Here is an 18,813-nt window from a genome sequence, read left to right on the forward strand (position 1 = left end):
TAAAATTTGAAGAACATGTTAAAAGTAGAAATTGTAAAACAAATTACAAGTTACAGATAACAATACATTAAAAGAAAATTCATTTGAAGATAATGCTGACTGACAGCTGCCCTTACCCCAGGATATAATCAGAGGCCTTGATGGACTATCATCAAGGAGACATGTTTCAGGCGAGATCAACAGTTCAGCAAGTGGGATGCACAAAAGCAGGCAATATTAAGGTGGGGAAAGCATGCTGTCTAGGTCTTCAAGACATATCACATGCCTCCAAAGACATAAGTAACAATTTTATAATGCTTTGTGATTGCATTTGGTAAAGATCAACCCATCACTCAGGTCTCAAAATAGATTCATTTGTAGCGAAGGCTGCTGTGGTTGTCTTAAATTTACTTAAATGAACCATAATGTTTCTTGGTACAGGTAAATTTAATGCTTCATAGGATGAAATAAATGCTATTATAAGCCAACATGCTATGATAGCGGATGGCACCTTTTAACTAAAGGTTGTAGGATGAAAAGACACAAAAGAGGCTTTGTTTGTCTAAAGTCTATCATTCTGTTGATGTGAGGAGGGCATTAAAAGGGTACATTATTGCCTTTCTCACACCAAGGGAATGGACAAGATCAGGGCAAACCTTGACAGTGTTTGCCATGGAAGCTAGGGATACACAAAAGAAGGAACAACTCTTTGTATCACACTGTCCTTATGAAAAAGCACAGATATCTTGCTAAAGAAAAAGCACTTAGCTCTGAATCCAATGTGATTGCAACTAAGAACACTACCTGGAAGGACAGGAGCAGAAGAGGCATAGACTTCAGTGACTCAACAGGAGGACGCTGTAAGGCCAAAATAATTTTCTGAAGGTTCCACAATGGGTTCCACATTGAGATGTCATTTAGACTTAAACGTTGCTGCACAAGCACCATGCTGTCTGTCTCAACCGCTCTGGTTCTTCTTGTAATACTGGGTCCTGTAACAGTAGATCTGGCTGAGGTGGCAAGGCCCAAGGGTGTGACACCAATAAATGAAGCACTCCTGAGAATCACACATGTCCAGGCCAAGAATCGGTTGTGCCTTTTCTTCCTGGAGCTTCCAGAGTGAAAGCAGTGAGGAGTATTTGAAGAGAAGGGAAGCATGCATAAGATCCTTCAGCCATGGAACTGGGAGCATATCCACTGGTTCTGCTTCTAGAGATGGATAGTGGGCAAAAAAACAACACACTACTGACCATTGTATTTTATTTTTACAATTTTTGAGAAACAAATGGAGACTAAGAGCACAATTGGCTAGACAAAAGGCAGGAACTGGACTGGCCAGGAGAAAGAGCACAGAAACCTAGTTGCTTGAATTTTTACGCATTTCTTGCCTTTGGATGCTAGCTGGCATGAAAAAAAATCTGATCACTGTGCAAATTCATTCTATTTCTTGCATTAGTTTTACTGTTGGATACGATTGCTGTATCTAAAAATCTGGCAATTTGGTCGGTATGGTCATGCTGCATAACTCACCTGTGCCACACTTCAAATTATATGTTAAAAATGAGGTTTCCTACCCAAAACATGTTCATATTGGAAGATTCTAGTGTGTAAGGTAATGTCATGAAGCAAACTTTCCCTTTTATTTTTGAAATAAAGAGTGAAACAGTTCCACCCCCCCCCATTGTCAGATTAGGTCTTTGAGTAAGCTACCACCATTTCAAGTGGGACTTAATTTTGAGTAAAAAATGCATAGGATTGTGCTGTCAAGGAACAGAACAGCTAAACTCCACAGTGAGCACAATTGCTTTATTATATCTTTTATACTTCAGTTTTGTAAACTAAAATGATCAATGTTTCAAGGCCAAAACTGAAGAAAGGAAGATTATTAAATGTTTGTGAGAAGTGAGCTTCCTAAGATGTGCTTTTCTGTGTTACCCAGAAATATAGCAAAGCGAAAAATATTTTTGCATGTCCCTCTCTTCCCTAACATGATGTATTCCTTTTAATTGTTTGCATGTGAATCTGAGGTTTAAAAAAACCTCAGATCAGCATTCTCACTTGTGTTCTCTGCCCAAAAAAAGCACTAATACCCAAGTTTGGTGAAGATTAATTTTTTAATTACTATTTCTGGACATCCCTTTTTTAAAGATCCTTATGTGAGTACTCCTCGCTCTGCAAAATTGAATTTGCAACCAGTAGACTAAGATCATGTGCTGTAAGCGGGTAGAAAGAATAAACCAGCACACAACTGAAGGAACAATGATCTATAGTGAGGTTTATATGCAAGCAAAGCAGCTTGAGAGCCAGTGTGGTGTAGTGGTTAAGAGCGGTAGTCTTGTAATCTGGGGAACCGGGTTCGAGTCTCCGCTCCTCCACATGCAGCTGCTGGGTGACCTTGGGCTAGTCACACTTCTCTGAAGTCTCTCAGCCCCACTCACCTCACAGAGTGTTTGTTGTGGGGGAGGAAGGGAAAGGAGAATGTTAGCCGCTTTGAGACTCCTGAAGGGGAGTGAAAGGCGGGATATCAAATCCAAACTCTTCTTCTTCTTCTATTATGGGTGACTTTTATAATGTAGTGGATGGTCAAATTCTTACAGTAATGTAATGGTTTGGTCCTGTTCTAGTGATTGTGATTTTTTGCAATGTTTTAAGAATCTAATACAGTTTCCCTGAATACTTGTTAATAATATCCAGTGATTGTCAAGTTGGTATTGTCAACTGCGAACTGAAATCTAGATACTAATAAACCTATCTGGGGAGGACCTTGGCAAAGTCCAGTCAATTTTAGAAGATGGTTTTCTGTAATGATTATGTAAAATATATTTTGTTTGCAATTGCTCCCTAAAAGGTCATCACCGTCATGTTATCCAAAAAATTTAAAAAGATCCTGAAATTTTGTCAAATGTATTTTAAGTCTGTCAGTCATTCAGGAATCTTATTCATATATTTAATATAGTCAGAGATCATTTATTGTACTTAATAAAAAAGTTAACAGCTAGAATAATGTCTTTATTTATTTCCAGTAGAACAACAAACATGCGCTTATTGTTTGTAAGAGCTTATATATAATTTTTATTTTATTTTAGTGTGGTTAGATTGGAGAAACTGAAACCATGTCCCTCCTGATGTGACTGGGGTTTTATTAATCTATCTGCTTTATATGTAATTTGCAAAGAATGAGCGGATCAATCTCTACACCTAGGGATGTTTGACATCGACATCCAGAGATGTAAAAGGGGAAGAAATTGCAGTACTTTGCATAACTTAAGCTTCGTTCTTTGTGGTCTCTGTGCTGCCACACAACTTGGGCTAAATCAACTCTTTCACAAACAGAAGGACTCCGATAGCTACAACTTAAACATGCACAGAATTACGTATAGGACCCCCCTCCCAATACAACTCTATATATACCTGCATTAGTAAATTCCTTTGAGGTTTCCTTGTCCATAGAGATCATACTCCTTATAGAGAATATAGTCTTTCAAACGGTTTGGCAATCGCAGAAATGTAAGGAAGACAGGGCAGCGTAGACGCAAGCGTCCTAAGCACTTGCGGATTTTCAGACGACAAAGATGTTGCAGTGAACGGGTGTTTGCTGGAGGAGGAGAGAACATGCATTCATCGTTAGGCCTGCTTTTGAAACTTATTGATCTGGTGGGAGTGGGTACCCAGGATTAAATCACAGGACAGCCAATGATATCTATAAGCACAACCTTGCATAAATCACTGTCTTTCCTATTTTTAAAAAAGAAGTGACTTATTTGCTTCCCAGAGTTGTGAACAACATCTGATGAGATAAATGGCTCTCAAGATAGGAAGAACTGTAATACTCTCAAGTTGCAAACCTATGCCTACTTACCGAGGAGTAAGGGCCATTGAACACAGTGCGAATTACACTTGAGTAAACAGATTGTTCTGCATGGATAGGAAAAAGCTCTCAGGCTGAATTGAGAAGTAACGGAAAACACTTTGAACACTGCAAAGTGTGATATTAAAAAGGCTAATAGTTTTATTACATCAAACTTTTTTTTGGTCTTGTGTAGCCTCTGTCCTAGTGTAACCTTTGCAAATTGTGAGCTGTGACAACTGGTTCAGTGCCTTGATTAATCAAGGCAGAAAAGCAGATGTCAGCTCAGCCATCCCATTGTGGACTGACTCTTGCAAGTACACAGTGTGCTGAGTAGGATATAAATAATGCACTCAGCATTTGAATACACATCTTACTGTATCACTCATGCAGTGCATTAGTGATCCATTGGCAGTGTGCTGGGGATATTTTGGATTTGCTGAGTCCCAAGCTCCCTTGTTCCCCCACCATCCCCCTAGATAGGCCAAAAAAGTGTGCCAACCTGGGAACTTGCAAAGTTATTTTCCTTCTCAGTGGAAGGATTCCACCCCCACCCATTTAAAGCCAAATAGGCAAGACGGAAAACAGAAAATCACTCCATATCCTCTCTTTTAGTCCTGGCAGGCACAAAGGGGCTTAGAAATGATGGACCTGTAAGATTTTTCTGCTCTGCTCAGTAAGTTGGAGAGGTTGTTGGTCCACAATGTTGACATTTGCGCATAATGCTAAGCCAAGCCATGGCTTAACATGAACTTGGTGGCTGCTAAGAAGAAGATCACAGCACTTTCGATCCTCCCTAGTCCTCTTAGCTTAATGTGGTGCAGCAGCTAAGCAAAGGTGACATGAATGCAAGATTATGGTCAAGTTCTTTCCTCCTTAACCACGATATGTAGCCAAGGTTTGCTCCCGGCTTACCTTGACATGTGCACCATGCCGACAAGTCATCTTCTATCCAGAAGTCTGGATAACACAAGTGTACATGTCTCTTTCCTTACAATACAGTGAAGAGTTTATTATAGGCAGTCTAGGTGACTTCATAGAGACATGGGTGATGTCAGTATGACCCACAACAATTACATTTGAGTATTGTGGCTTTGAGTCACATTTATCAAAACCAAACCGGGTGGATATTTGTACCCATATCCAGCAATTGTTTTAATGATATTTTAAGCTTCTAAGGGTGGTGGTAAATGAAATACAAATGTTGCACTACTACATCCCTACCCAACTATGCCATTACATGTAGCATTTCCTCCCACTGGCTCCAACCACTGCCTGCCACATCCCTTTGGAGGCTGCTGACTTCAGAGCACTGACATTGGTTGGACCAAGGTTGCTGCAGAAAGGGAGGCTCCAGTGTTGGAGCTCCTATGCTTTGAATGTTGGAAGAATAGGTCTGATCTAGGGATTCTGGGAGGCCCTTGCAAGGACCACAAGTTTGAACTCTCAAATGTGATGCAACTGGTAATTTGAGGACAACAACATGCTCTGTCCCTCGTATTTGAATATTACATTTCTCAAGATGTATTTGACACTTACTCAAAATTTCGTGGATTTCTGGCCAGAGTTTCTGTTCTTGAAGTACTACTTGAAGCTTAGAGCAGATCTTGACATGATCCACATAATCTAGCATCACACGCACCACTTTCCCAGACAGGTGCTTTAACCACGCTACTGTTATCACCTCACAGAACTAAGACAAGAAAAAAGAGCATTTGAGACCAGTTCATTCAGCATTTTGCATTATTAAAGTGCCCCAGAGGACTCAACCCAGTAAAGCCCTGGCCAAAACTGCAGCAAAGCAAACCAGCCATACAGCAAATTCAGTTCAGGAAAAAATAACACCATTTGCAAACAGGATAACCAAGTACTAGCCATTTACTCTAAGGAGTGCCATCTTAAGGTAGCATTTGATTTTGCAGTCCCATATATCAGGCTCCCTATTTGCCTTGAAATGCTAATACACAGGGAGCTTATTTCTTCCACTGTGACACTATCCAGTTGTTTTTTTAAAGAAACTTCCCACTCCTATGCAGACTCACAGTTCTGGAGCCCAGCTGGGGGAAAATAGCCTGATGGGTGTTGTAGGGGCAAATCAGAAAATGGTGCAAATGTAAGCAGTCCTCCCTCCCATCAGAAGGACTCACCATTGTGTCTTTGATAACAGTTGAGGTCCAGCCTTCAAATATGTACTGGGAATGCACACTGGCTCCATGAGGACAATCGAAGCAGCGGTGAACATTGTACCCATAATTCAGCAACATCCTTAACATTACTTCATCTTTCAACGTGTACTGCAGAGCTGATGGGAAATGTGTTGTATTAACCCTACAGAAATAGTTCACATTGGCCCCATGGCGAAGCAGGATACCAATGAGCTCGTAGTTGCCCATTCTCAAGGCCAGCTGGAGACAGTTAACTGGGTCTTGGTTTGGTAGGGCTCCAGCATCCAGGAGCAACTGAACAGAGTCAATATCCCCATTAGAGACAGCAAAATACAAGGCTGACCTCCTCTCATCGTCATAGCCTTTGCGAATTCTCTGATGCAACATAAAATTGGCATCAAATCCAGATTTGAGAAGGAACTCAAGGCACTGAGGATGTCCACCTGCGGCTGCAGAGTGAACTGGACTGATCCCACTCTCCTTGATGGCAGCACTGTCCGTCACTGGAACCAAGATCTGTACAACTCTAGGGAGCAAAACAAATCGAATCAAAATATTCTTCGAGAAAGCTCCAGCTTGATGAATTTTTGACAATGGGGACAATAGGTCATTTGTTGCTTCTCACTCAGGCAAAAGAGGAGAGGTTGTAGCTGCATGTGTTGGGAGTTTGTTCCTACAACCTCTGCATTTTTCAAAAGATGTAACATGGTGCCATAGACACATGGGCAGACAAAGATCCCAAGAGGAAAAAGAAAATGCATAAATATATCCAAAATAAAACTGCAAATTGAGGAAATATATGAAAAAGAGGGTGGGGAGGAAGTTTGGTTTAGTTTGTAGCTACAAGGAAAGGAGAAAAGTACAAATGTTCCTGTGGTATTGGTGGTAAGAAAAGAAATGAGTGGGAAGTTGCTGATCTTGTCTGCTCAGAAATGCACTTCAGTTGAATTGGTGGACTTTTGCACCCAAAACATTTACTGAGTTAGCCCTCAAAGCTTCTGTACAAGGGTTCTGTGCAAGTGCAGAACCTGTATGGAGGACTGCACAGAGACACTACCTGCCCATGGACTATCTCACCAGAGCAGTGCATGCTCTGGTTATCTCCCGCTTGCACTACTGCAATGTGCTCTATGTGGGGCTACCTTTGAAGGTGACTTGGAAACTACAGCTAATCCAGAATGCGGCAGCTAGACTGGTGACTGGGAGTGGCTGCTGGGACCATATAACACCAGTCGTAAAGTTATCTTCACTGGCTCCCAGTACTGCAAGAAGAGAAGTTACAGGGAACCAGGCAGATTGCCTTCTCAGTAGTGGCACTCTCCCTGTGGAACATTCTCCCTTCAGAACTACATAAGTTTTAGAAGACATCTGAAGGCAGCCCTGTATCAGGTAGTTTTTAATGTTTGACATATTACAATATATGATGTAAGCTGCCAAGAGTGGCTGGGGAAACCCAGCCAAATGGGTGGGGTATAAATAATAAAATTATTTATTATTATCATCATCATCATCAATATCATTATTATCAACATCATTATCACCATTATTTCAGGTTTTGATTAGGTTTTTTACATCAAACTTGCAGATGAGTATATGATAAATGATTGCCCTGCTCATCTCCCGCAAATAGTTATGTCACAAGGCAGATTTTGGGAGAGAGCCGACCTGTAAGGCAGTGTTGACATGCCCAGGGCATATGACTAACTCCACCAACCCCACCCACCTCCATCCCAATTGTATAACCTGTTGGCTTTCATAACTCACAAGAGGTGTCCTCTATAAGCAGCTCTGTGAATGGGCAGGTGACCTGAATGCTTTGGTACATTAGCATCAGCTCCATACTCTAGTAGAAGAGAGACACAATCGGGATTTCCTCCTCCAGCAGCTTCAAATAATATGGATGCACAATCAGATGCCTGGGAAAGTACATTGGCACCTAAGGGAGGAAGAGCAACAGAGATTTAGTGCAATAGTAATTAGCACCCTCATTATAGCACCCTAGACTGCTATAATGTGAATTCTAGTTCTTTCAGAAAGAGTTGTGCTGGAATAAGTTGGGTTTTTTTGCAACAACTTTGAGATATGGGATCAGTATTACACTGCAACAGGACCAGTCCTGAATAAAGGGCTCTTGTAGGCAAAAGTGGCTTAACACATTAGACCATCAACTAGAGAGATACGAGTGTGGCCAGTAGGTGCATCTGAGCAACTTCAAGATTGCTTTCGGAGCACTGAGTGGTCGCTTTTTGTGGAGAATAATGTGGACACATACGCTTCAACAGTACTGTTCTACGTTAAAAGCTGCATTGATGTTGTCACTACCACCAAACAAATACGGGTGTTCCCTAACAACAAGCCCTGGCTAAACAGGGATGTGTATCTTCTGTTAAAGGCAAGAAATGCTGCTTTTCACTCTGGTGATACGCAACAGTATAGAGAAGCCAGAGCCAAATTGAAAAAGGGCATTAGGGATGCCAAAGCTATGTACTGCCGGAGGATCGAAAAGCATTTTGAGAGCTCCGACCCTCGTCGAGTATGGCAAGGCCTGCGACAAATTACAGGGCAAAATATTAAAAACGAACTGGCTAGCAGCAGTGCGCACCTGGCTGATCAACTGAATCAATTCTTTAGTCGCTTTGAGGTGGGAACTGGAACTACCGTCACTACAGCATTGGCTACCAGCACATCATCAGAAACTATTACTGATAAACAACCATTTTTACTACAGACCTCTGACGTACAACGTGGCTTTCGGAGCATTAACATTAGGAAGGCAGCTGGACCGGATGGAATCATGGGACGGGTTATTAGGGACTGCGCTGCAGAATTAGCTGGTGTATTTACGGACATTTTTAACCTATCCCTGTTGCAGGGTTCTGTCCCTACCTGCCTGAAGACATCGATTATAGTGCCAGTCCCCAAGCAGTCAGTGGTGGTATCTCTCAATGACTATAGACCAATAGCCCTAACATCTGTCGTTATGAAATGTTTTGAGAGATTGGTGCTAGATCATATTAAGGCTGGTCTTCCATCCACTCTAGACCCGTTCCAGTTTGCATACAGAAGAAACAGATCTACTGATGATGCTATTTCCATCGCTGTCCATACTGTACTGAGTCATCTAGAACGACAGGGAACCTACGCAAGGCTGTTGTTTGTGGACTACAGTTCTGCCTTCAATACAATTCTGCCAGACAGGTTATTCCTTAAAATGACCAATTTGGGTATACATCAGAAGATCTGTCTGTGGGTAAGGAATTTCCTGACTGATAGGCCGCAGACAGTGAGAATGGGACCTTACTATTCTTCTACTCTAGTATTAAGCACAGGAACCCCTCAGGGATGTGTGCTAAGTCCCTTTCTCTATTCCCTGTACACATTTGATTGCACCCCACTGTATAAGTCCAACACAATCATCAAATTTGCGGATGATACAACAGTGGTGGGGCTCATTAGTGAGAACGATGAGACTGCTTATAGGAAAGAAGTACAGGGGTTAATTCAATGGTGTAAAGAAAACAATCTTATGCTTAACACCAAAAAAACCAAAGAACTCATAATTGACTTTAGGAGACAGAAAAGTGTATTTTTACCATTGCACATAAATGGCGAGGAGGTGGAGAGGGTTGGTAGTTTTAAATACCTGGGCATTTATATCTCTGAGGACCTCTCATGGACTGCAAATATTAATATGGTTGTGAGGAAGGTGCAGGGGAGGTTGTATTTCCTGAAAATGCTCAGGGGACTGAATCTATCTCAGCACCTACTTCTGTCCTATTATCACAGTACCATCGAGAGTGTCTTAACCTATAGTATATTATTGTGGTATGGGAGCAGCTCTGAAATGGATAAAAAAGCTTTACAGAGAATAATTAAAATTGCCCAGAATGTTATTGGGCTCCAACTACCAACCCTGGATGAGATCTTCACGTCTCGCAGTTTGAAGAAGTCACACAATATCCTGAGAGATCCCACCCATCCTGCTCACAACTTCTTTGAACTGTTGCCTTCGGGCAGAAGATATAGGACAATGAAAACACGAACCACACGCCTTCTGAATAGTTTCTATCCAAGAGCTCTGATTGCACTAAATAATGATCTCAGGGCCAGTTGCAAGAAATAGCAAGCAGGGAGTAGGAAGGAATGAGATAGGTTTTAGGTTATGTTATGCCTTTAATAGGCTATGTTATATTCTGGATTATGTTATGTTTTATAGATTATGTCTGAATAGGATGAGAGTGTTGGAGATACGTGCAAATGTGTATGTGAACCCGGTCTTTGGGTGTTTGATTTTCGTTGTTGTGTATACTGTGTATATACGGAGAATGACAATAAATTTATCTCAATCTCAACATTCACAAACCAGCAGATCTCTTTTTGCACATCCACAGACATACATCAAATTGCTACTACAGTCTCAGTTCCCATTCTGCTTCCTGGTGCCTCTAAAATCTTATTCATCCTTTCTGTGTCCTTTATGCCTTACATCTGTGTTCTGAAAGTATGATTGAGCTGAAGAATCAACTTGCCACTAGTATCCCCAAACTAGAATGCAAATGCAACCACACCCAGAATGGGCCGTCTACAAAATTCCCATGCTCAGGAGCCACAGTGGTCTTTGAACTTTCAATCGTGTCCTGAATATATACACTGAGTTTCATTCCAATGTTTCAATGCTCACTGTAATGTAATATCTACCTTATGTTTTACGTCTCTTGGCTCCTTTTTTGTAGTAGCTGAATTGGTATCCATGAACACAAAAAATAAATGTGTGTTGGAGATGCTCCCCAGATATACCGACTGAGAATGCTGAATGAGCACATTCAAGCAAAGGTCTTTCTTACTTTGCTCACCCAGCAAAGTTTTGCAAAACTCCCAGTGTATACACCTCTCCATCAGCATTGGCTCCTTCAGATTTGCTATCAACAGATAATTATGGGTTGGCTGCTGTGAATGAGCATTCGAAGACCGAGAGAAAAAACATATATGTATATACCTGGACAAAAATCTCTGCCATCCACTCCGTACAGAGTATTTTAAATTCTATACCTGTGTTCCCTTAGTTAGAACAGCATTCTATCACAGGACTGCTCTGGCAATTACCAGAAAAACTAGCCTTAGGCGCACCACTGAACTTCCAAGTAATTGTATGAAAGTCCTCACCTTTACGCAATAGAATTTCCAGAATTTCTGTATGTCCATTCTGCGCTGCCAGTGCTAGAGGGGTGAGTCCATATGCACTCCGTGGATCCGGATCTGCTTTAGACCAAAGCAAAAGCTCCACCATGTTTTTGAAACCTAGCCTGGCCGCCTCATGTAAAGCTGTCCTCTTGTTGACACACTGGAGATTGACATCGGCACCAAATTGTATCAGCAAGGAGACAATTTCGTACGAATTGTGTTTAATTGCTGTAAAATGTTAAGAAAGAGCAGCATTTTACACGGTTAATGAAAAAGACATCAAATCCAAAAGCTTCCCTCTCTTGTGAAACCAAGACGGGAGAAACCATTGCTTGCCTGCCTCATGCTATTTATATGCAGCAATAAAGGTCACGTAGCACTGCGAGGGGCTAAACTTAGAATCAGACTTTGTGTTCAGTCCCAAATTTAGCAAAATGCAACTAATATTGACAGTCTTGTGCAACTTTTGCAGGGTTTTTCAGAGATTGAAGAAACTCCTCCCGATTCATGGTGGGCCTCCCTTTGAATGGGGTGCAACCAAAGAGGGAAGCATCAGGTGTTGGTATGGGGAGAAGCACATGCTTTATTTGTAAAAGGTCTCGGGTTCAATTCCAGGGACCTCCAGGTGGGGCTGGGAAAGATTCCTTCCTGAAGCCCTGGTGAGTGACTCAGTGTTGACAATACCGTGTGGGCCAATGGGAGCTTCCTATCCAAAGCATGCCCTTTCATAAAGGAAGAGAGGGCCTCTGGGCAACTTAAAATCGTGTATGGCTGGGTCTCCATGGCACAGAGCTTTGCAGCACACCTAGATGCCCTGCAAACAAAAGGGGAAATAAGAAAGGGCAAGGTGATCTGAGTGCTGTCCCTCAGTCACAAACCTCAACCCTGCCACCGCTGTCTAGAGCTTGGACTCCTCCCCTAGTCCCAGCACGGCTCAGAGAGGGGAAAAGGTAAGACAAGGCAGTGGAATGAGTCAAATTCAGGTCTGCCATTTGACCAGTACTGAAATAGACAATTGTCCCCCGAGTCTTTCTCAAAATGAGAAAAAGGTTTGATACACTCACATTATTTTTTTTTAAAAAACACAAAAATCCTCCCCCCCCCCCAAAAAAATCACTACATGAAACTCTGCAATTTCATTTACCAATAATTAAAGCAGAATCTCCTTCTTCATTCTTCACATCAGGATTAAAACCATTGATGAGGAGAAATTTGACATTTTTCTCAAGACATTTGTCCACTGCTACAAACAGAGGTGTTTCCCCTTTCAGGTTTGTCAGTTGCCACACCACGGGGTGTGAAGCTGGAAGATAATCAGGAGAGACAAATGGCTTTGGCACCAAGTGAGAATACAAAGCTGACTTGAGAACAAAGCTGGGGGGAGATCCTTCTACCTTTCAGAGTTATTTCTAGAATATTCTTGTTGGGTTGTGCTGCAGCTTCATGTAAAGGAAGGCACCCTTGCTGGTCTGCTTCCCGAAAAGCAGAGCCACACCTCATTAGCTTAAGCAAAGCCTCTTCTTCACCTGTTAAGTGTAAAAGAGGTCACAATGATGCATCCTTCATGTAAGTCCAAAGATATTTATGAGCATTGTTAACCCTAATGAACTCTAATTAAAATGGTGAAGGGGGAAGTTTCACACATCAAGTGCTTTTTTTCAGGGGGGGATGCAGGGGTACGCAGACCCTAAACAGTTTGTGAATCTAACAGGAGAAGAAACTATTTTTTTAAAAAAGTTTCTTCTCTAGCACGGTGAATCGTCAGTTCCATTGAATAGCATGGTGAATCATCAGTTCCGTTGCTACCCCCGATGGTGGCCTCATTTCCTGTCATGGTGTTTCCTGAGTCTCAGACGGAAGCGAGCGTTTAATGCGTGAAGCAGGAGTTGGAATCTAGTGCGGTGATTGGTCAATTTCATTGTATTTACTGTATTTATGTTTCCTGATTTGGACTATAAAATGGCGATTTTCTTGAGTCAAAATGAGAGTACCCCTAAACATTTTTTTTAGAAAAAAAGCACTGCACAATCCATGTACATCACTTGATGGTTCATTATCAGTTAATGAATCCAGTTCTTTAAAAGTCTGTGCAAGATAAAGGAAATAAAGTACTCCTCCTTGTGTCAGAATCCCACTTAATTTCCCAAAGAAATCAAAGCAGATACTTAACTGTCCGAATGGCAGTGATGATCTTCCTGTGATCTGTACTTGTAGCAAAACTAAAGCTGAAAGACAACCAAAAATAATAATTAAAATCAGACAAAACTATTCATTTCTCCCTCTTGTTGTACAGCCTCCTAGCATTGCTCCTTCAGGATATTTCTCCCCCAGACCGGAAAAGAAACAAGAGACAATGCTCACTTGTTATCACTCCAAATAGACACTTAATATGTTTGTTTTTTACCCTCTAGGCGTTTGGATCTGGCTCAGTTTCTTCTGGTGTTTTTTGTTGAATCATCCCCCCTAATACCATGCTTGGATGGTCAGTTATCAGGTTAGAAATAAAACAAGAGCACTAAAAATAAGGTAATGATATCTGCACATTTAGGGGATTATTTAGTCACACAGCAGTATATCTGCTTGCAAATTAAAAGAAAACTTAAAGTGTAAACATTTGACCCCCTAAAGCTCAACAATGGCCTATGGGCAGTGCTTTCCAAAAGCTACTGAACACTGCAGGCAACTCCACCAAAGTATGTTAAGACTCAAGCAGCCTTTGCCAATCTGGGGAAGAGAGGATTGTTCAATCTGGCAAGCAGCAATGTTTGTGCAGACAGAACATTCATAATAGTGTGACATTTAATTTCACTCATGGTCTCCCATTCAGATATCTTAAAGCATGGATAGGCAAACTAAGGCCCGTGGGCTGGATCAGGCCCAATTTCCTTCTGGATCCGGCCCACGGACGGTCTAGGAATCGCTGTGTGGATCACCAGCACGCGTGTGCGTTCTTTTCCTCTCCCTCACATGCCGGTGCCAGCGGCACCTCCTCCCTCCCTCCTCCTGGCTTCTCCCCGCCCTGCCTAGAGGAGGAAGGGAGCTGGGCTTTGTTGGTGACGGTGACAGCAGCAGCAGCACTCGAGCAGCTGCCATTTTAAGCAACCCCTCTCCGGAGCCCTTTCGCACACTGCTCATTGTCCCTCTGCTGCTACCGCCAGCCCCTGCCGCTCGCAAGACACAGGTAAGCAGCCACCGGGGCTCGTGGTGCTCTTGCATCATCCCCCCCAATACAGTCCGGCCCCCCACAAGATCTGAGGGACAGTGGACCGGTCCCCTGCTGAAAAAGTTTGCTGACCCCTGTCTCAAAGAGCTGCAGCAGCATAGATCATCCAGAGGTCTTAATTCTCCCACTGAAATAAATGGGATTTAAAAACCCTTTGCTGTCTGTGTCAACAGAACTCTGACAGGAGGTTCGGAACAGTGTGGGAAAGGCTGCCATTTCAAAGACACACAATGGCACCTTTGATGGCAGCATTCAGTAGTGGGCATACTTTGGGACAATATAGGATTCATCATTAATGCAACTGCCAGCCTTAAAATTTTCTCTCTCTCTCTCTCTCTCTCCCCCTCCCCCTTCTCTGATGGCATCCCATAGCCTTAGACATCTTGCAGCTGAAGCTGTGAGGGTCTGTATGTGATTGTTTCTAAATGTTTTAAATACTTTAAAAAAAATGTTTTGTTTTACTACCTTGTTGTTTGCCACCCTGGGCAACTTTGAGAGGAAAGCCAGGAGAAACTTAATTAACTGATAAAGATAATGATGATTCTGTGTGGAGACAGCTTGCCTCTCTTTCCAGTGCAACAGGTGAACAAGACTTCTGAATCTTGTGAGGAAAGGAACCGTAAAAGTGTGACTAATGAATGTACAGTGCTTCACTTTGGATGAATCATTACTAAAATGACTATGTTATTCACTAGCCATAACATATATCATGATAACCACTCACACTCAAACAAATACATAAAATGGATAAAAACCCATGTACATAACACTATTATGCAAAATCATTGAATGTCACGATCACAACACTACTGAAAGAGTTTATAGCCTCCAACATGGGCGTAGCCAAGATTTTTGTTAGGTGGGGCGGGCATTTGTTGTGGGGGCAGAACCTCAGATTTGTATTGATTTGTATTGATTTTGATGGGTTTAGGGGGAGCATCTGCCTCCCCTTGGCTACACCAGTGCTGGCATCCAGTGCTATGTTTTGAAGCCGCACATTCAAAAGTTTCAACAATATCTAGAAGGACATACATACCTGTCATTTCTTGCTGTAGCCTCTTTCTCACTCTTTTGAATGTCCTGCAGACTTTGCTGAATGACATACTGAGTTGGAATGTCATCATCAACATCATCATATATATCTGCAGTACTGTACATGCTAAAACCACATATCTTGGGAAACAAGTAGGATCAAATAGCTGTTCTATGCTGCAAAGACGATTTCTAATTCTTTTGTTTCTTCTGCACTTCCAGAAACATTAGTAGCTATATATGTGGAAATAAATATATAGAATTAGAAACAAATAGAGCTGGAACAAAGGCAGAGATGTCTTAACTTAAAAATCTCAATTGATCTCTTTTTTAAAAAAGCAACAACTTGATTTCCTGCCCACTGTCAGATTTTTCCCATGGCAGGAAAAAAGGGATCACGTCAGATACGATGCTGAGAAATCTATTCTTGACCTTTACTATTGCTTTGCTCAATACTTGTTGAACTATTGGGGAACATACAGCTGTTGTGTTCTTGCCCCACCTCAAAAAGGTCATTGTAGAGTTGGAAAATGTTCGGAAAACGGCAATCAAAATGATCAGGAGCCTGGAGCAACGCCCCTATGAGGAAAGGTTGCACAATTTGGGACTTTAGAGAAGAAGTGACATGAGAGCAGCTTACAAAATTATGCATAGCATGGAGAAAGTGGACAGAGAAAAGTTTTTCTTCCTCTCTCATAACATTAGATGTTGTGGACATCTTTGCAATTTCTTCAAGTACTCTGGAAGGCACGTAGGACACAAAGTGGATTGCACCCATTAACAACCCCCCCCAAAAAAAGTTCCAGAGTAAAACTGCTCAGAATTTAACTTCATAAATAAAGTATAGTAACAAATAGCTTCAGAGCTTTTCCTTATTGACAGACAAGTATTTACATCTGTTATACACATCTGGTTACTTTATGAAAGCACTAATATTTGCCATGCATATTGCAAATATGGTGAAATGTTATTCTCTATTACTGTTCAGGCAGCACTCCCTATGGTAAGATGGTTCAGGTTTCTACTATTCATGGATACCAAATAGATATCTGAAACAGTATTACAAACATTTTGAAACTAAGCAGGTGGCTAGAGGCAGTTTGGAACAGAAAATATTTATCTACTAAGCTACCAAACATTTTACCATCAATAATTTTGGCTTAAAGCAAAGCATGCAGGTAAGTAGAGGTTTTTGGTACTACAGTTGCAATAGGATTTAAAAAATGCCAGAAATACATATATACTCTTTAAAAATTTTATTGTTGCTTTTAGAATTTCATTTAAAAGATTTAAGAAAAAGCACAAATCCTCCTCACCTTTCTTCCACATTTGAAACAGAGAAGACCTCACACTCTAAGCAAATGTTAAAACGAAGTGTGACGTTTTATGTATTGAAAAATGATCCTTTGCTTCTTGCATAGCCCATATCCATTAATAACTTACTATAAATACCTGACCATAAGACACTCTGTTATGCATGCCCACAAGTTTCCCCATGAGGATTACACGAAGGTTAGCAGAATTCAGAGACATGAACCTGACATGTGAAAAAAAAGATCAGAAGGCCAGACATTTTTCATCACAATTCAAGAATTGCTAAAGGAAATACATTTCTCAATAGTACCCACTCAGAAATATCTTAAATGCATGGGAATGTAATTAAAACAGCTTCAAAAACACAATACATTAAAAACTGATAAATATCAGACAACATATCATTATCTACACTTTTCATAAACCTGGGGACATGATGCACCCAAATTTGAGGATTTTTAAAGTCCCATTGATTTTAGTGCAAGATAAACCAACGGGTTCTCAATTACCATTGAAATCAATAGTACGTAAATGTGCTTAACTTTAGTTAGACAAATGCTTAGGACAAATTTCCAACAGGTTCAAATTTATTTACATATCTTTGCGTTTCCTGTGCCAGAGTGGGCATAACTAATCCTGGCTAGTACAATGTCACATTGCAGCTTTTTAGTTTACCATTCTTTCTCCACCATCTGGGTGGGAGAGAGGCTCTCCCCCCAGTTTCTCCTTGAGCTTTGAGTGACTGGCTGCTGGCAGCAGATGCTGCACCACAGAAGGTGCTCACTAGTGGGCAACTGGCACTGGTTATATATTCTCTTCTTCCAGGATGCTAGGCAATTGCTAGTGCTATTATTCTGAATAGCACCCTGTGCACCTGTTTTTTTCTGCTTTTCATGTGATGCCTTGCACCACTTCTTTTGAATCCACACTACTGCTCTGGGCAAGTTGAATGGCCATTAAGAGTTGAGAGGGGGAAACCAACATCTGTAAGCAACAGGAAAATGATCCTTCAACAGCCTCAAAATGCCTTGTTGATACATTAAGTAAGCCATTATTTTATACTAGCAACTGACAATATTGTTACAAAAGAACAGGAAAATACATCGGTAACTTTACAAAGGAATAACAATCACGTTTAATTTTTAATTGCAAAATACTGCAATCAATTTAGAAGTTCAAATGATCAAACTACATCAGTAACAAAGTTCTTCACTTAGGGGAAGAAATCCCCCCGTCTTGTCATGTTTTGATTCTGAGTTTTTCAACATTAGTCATCCAGCTGGCAAAGCAGAGCAACCCCTCGCTTAATCCAGTGCTGGACTGGTTGATCAGTTAATAGCATTAATGCAATGACAAAGTTAGTAGAATGCCCAGTGGTCGAAAGGGTTCCTTTACGCTCACTTGTCTTGTAGAGCGGACACATGTAAGCATTTGATTTTTTTATGGCTGATTTTTTTGCTGTAAGGAGGGAAAAAAACAATTTTTATTATGCTCTGTTAAAAAATATTGAGAATACTGTATTGCATAAATAATTTCAGTGCTAAATAAATATGTTTTTTTATTCCATAGAGCCTGGGAAAAAAATACTGTTCAACCTTATGTAAGCAACAATTTGTAGGCTACCCTGTAACACAGTTTGATCAAGAGGCAGAAAAGAACAGCCACCCAAAATGATGCATCTGTTGCTGGACTGTATAAATTCAGGCTGCAGCCAGGGCTATCAAAGTCATAAGGGCTGCCCCAAGGGTACCGTATTTTTCGCACCATAGGACGCACTTTTTCCCCTCCAAAAATGAAGAGGAAATGTGTGTGCATCCTATGGTGCGAATGCAGGCTTTCGCTGAAGCCTGGAGAGTGAGAGGGGTCGGTGCGCACCGACCCCTCACGCTCTCCAGGCTTCGCACACCTCTCCGCAAGCAGCGGGAGCCCAGCGCTGGGCTCCCGCTGCTTGCAGAGAGTTGCCTGCATGCTGAAGCCTGCGCGCGCTGAGTTCAGCGCGTCCAGGCTTTGCGGACCTCTCCGCAAGCAGCGGGAGCGCTCCCACGGCTTGCAGAGAGCTGGCAGTTTGGGGG

The 18,813-nt window shown here is 41.6% G+C and overlaps 2 protein-coding genes across 3 annotated transcripts in view; both read right to left on the reverse strand.

Annotated features, from left to right (window-relative positions):
* On the reverse strand, nt 1-16,817 carry ASB14 (ankyrin repeat and SOCS box containing 14). The gene is made up of 11 exons (XM_081900006.1): nt 16,744-16,817; nt 15,432-15,661; nt 13,342-13,397; nt 12,567-12,698; nt 12,317-12,475; nt 11,155-11,400; nt 7,756-7,927; nt 5,974-6,517; nt 5,366-5,519; nt 3,391-3,574; nt 1-1,188 (listed from the first exon to the last, which is right to left on the reverse strand). Exons 2-10 carry the CDS (start codon nt 15,551-15,553, stop codon nt 3,396-3,398), a joined length of 1,764 nt encoding a protein of 587 aa, XP_081756132.1. The 5' UTR covers nt 15,554-15,661; nt 16,744-16,817; the 3' UTR covers nt 1-1,188; nt 3,391-3,395.
* The window catches only part of DNAH12 (dynein axonemal heavy chain 12), a 101,204-nt gene continuing 99,059 nt past the window's right edge, over nt 16,669-18,813 (reverse strand). For both annotated transcript variants that reach the window (XM_081899980.1, XM_081899979.1), the window contains one exon: nt 16,669-18,199. In XM_081899980.1, coding sequence (XP_081756106.1) covers nt 18,009-18,199 — 191 coding nt within the window. In that variant the 3' untranslated portion in view covers nt 16,669-18,008. The remainder of the gene's footprint in view (nt 18,200-18,813) is intronic.

The sequence above is a fragment of the Podarcis melisellensis genome (genome assembly GCF_964234715.1).
Source record: "Podarcis melisellensis genome assembly, chromosome: 2".
NCBI lineage: Eukaryota > Metazoa > Chordata > Lepidosauria > Squamata > Lacertidae > Podarcis > Podarcis melisellensis.

What these genes read in the sequence shown, in the direction of transcription:
- ASB14 (XM_081900006.1), bottom strand. Translation starts at nt 15,553, where the DNA reads ATGTACAGTACTGCAGATATATATGATGATGTTGATGATGACATTCCA. An exon ending in GCTACAGCAAGAAATGACAG is followed by an intron (nt 13,398 to 15,431) that starts GTATGTATGTCC and finishes GTTGTCTTTCAG; the next exon opens with CTTTAGTTTTGCTACAAGTA. An exon ending in TCTAGAAATAACTCTGAAAG is followed by an intron (nt 12,476 to 12,566) that starts GTAGAAGGATCT and finishes ATTATCTTCCAG; the next exon opens with CTTCACACCCCGTGGTGTGG.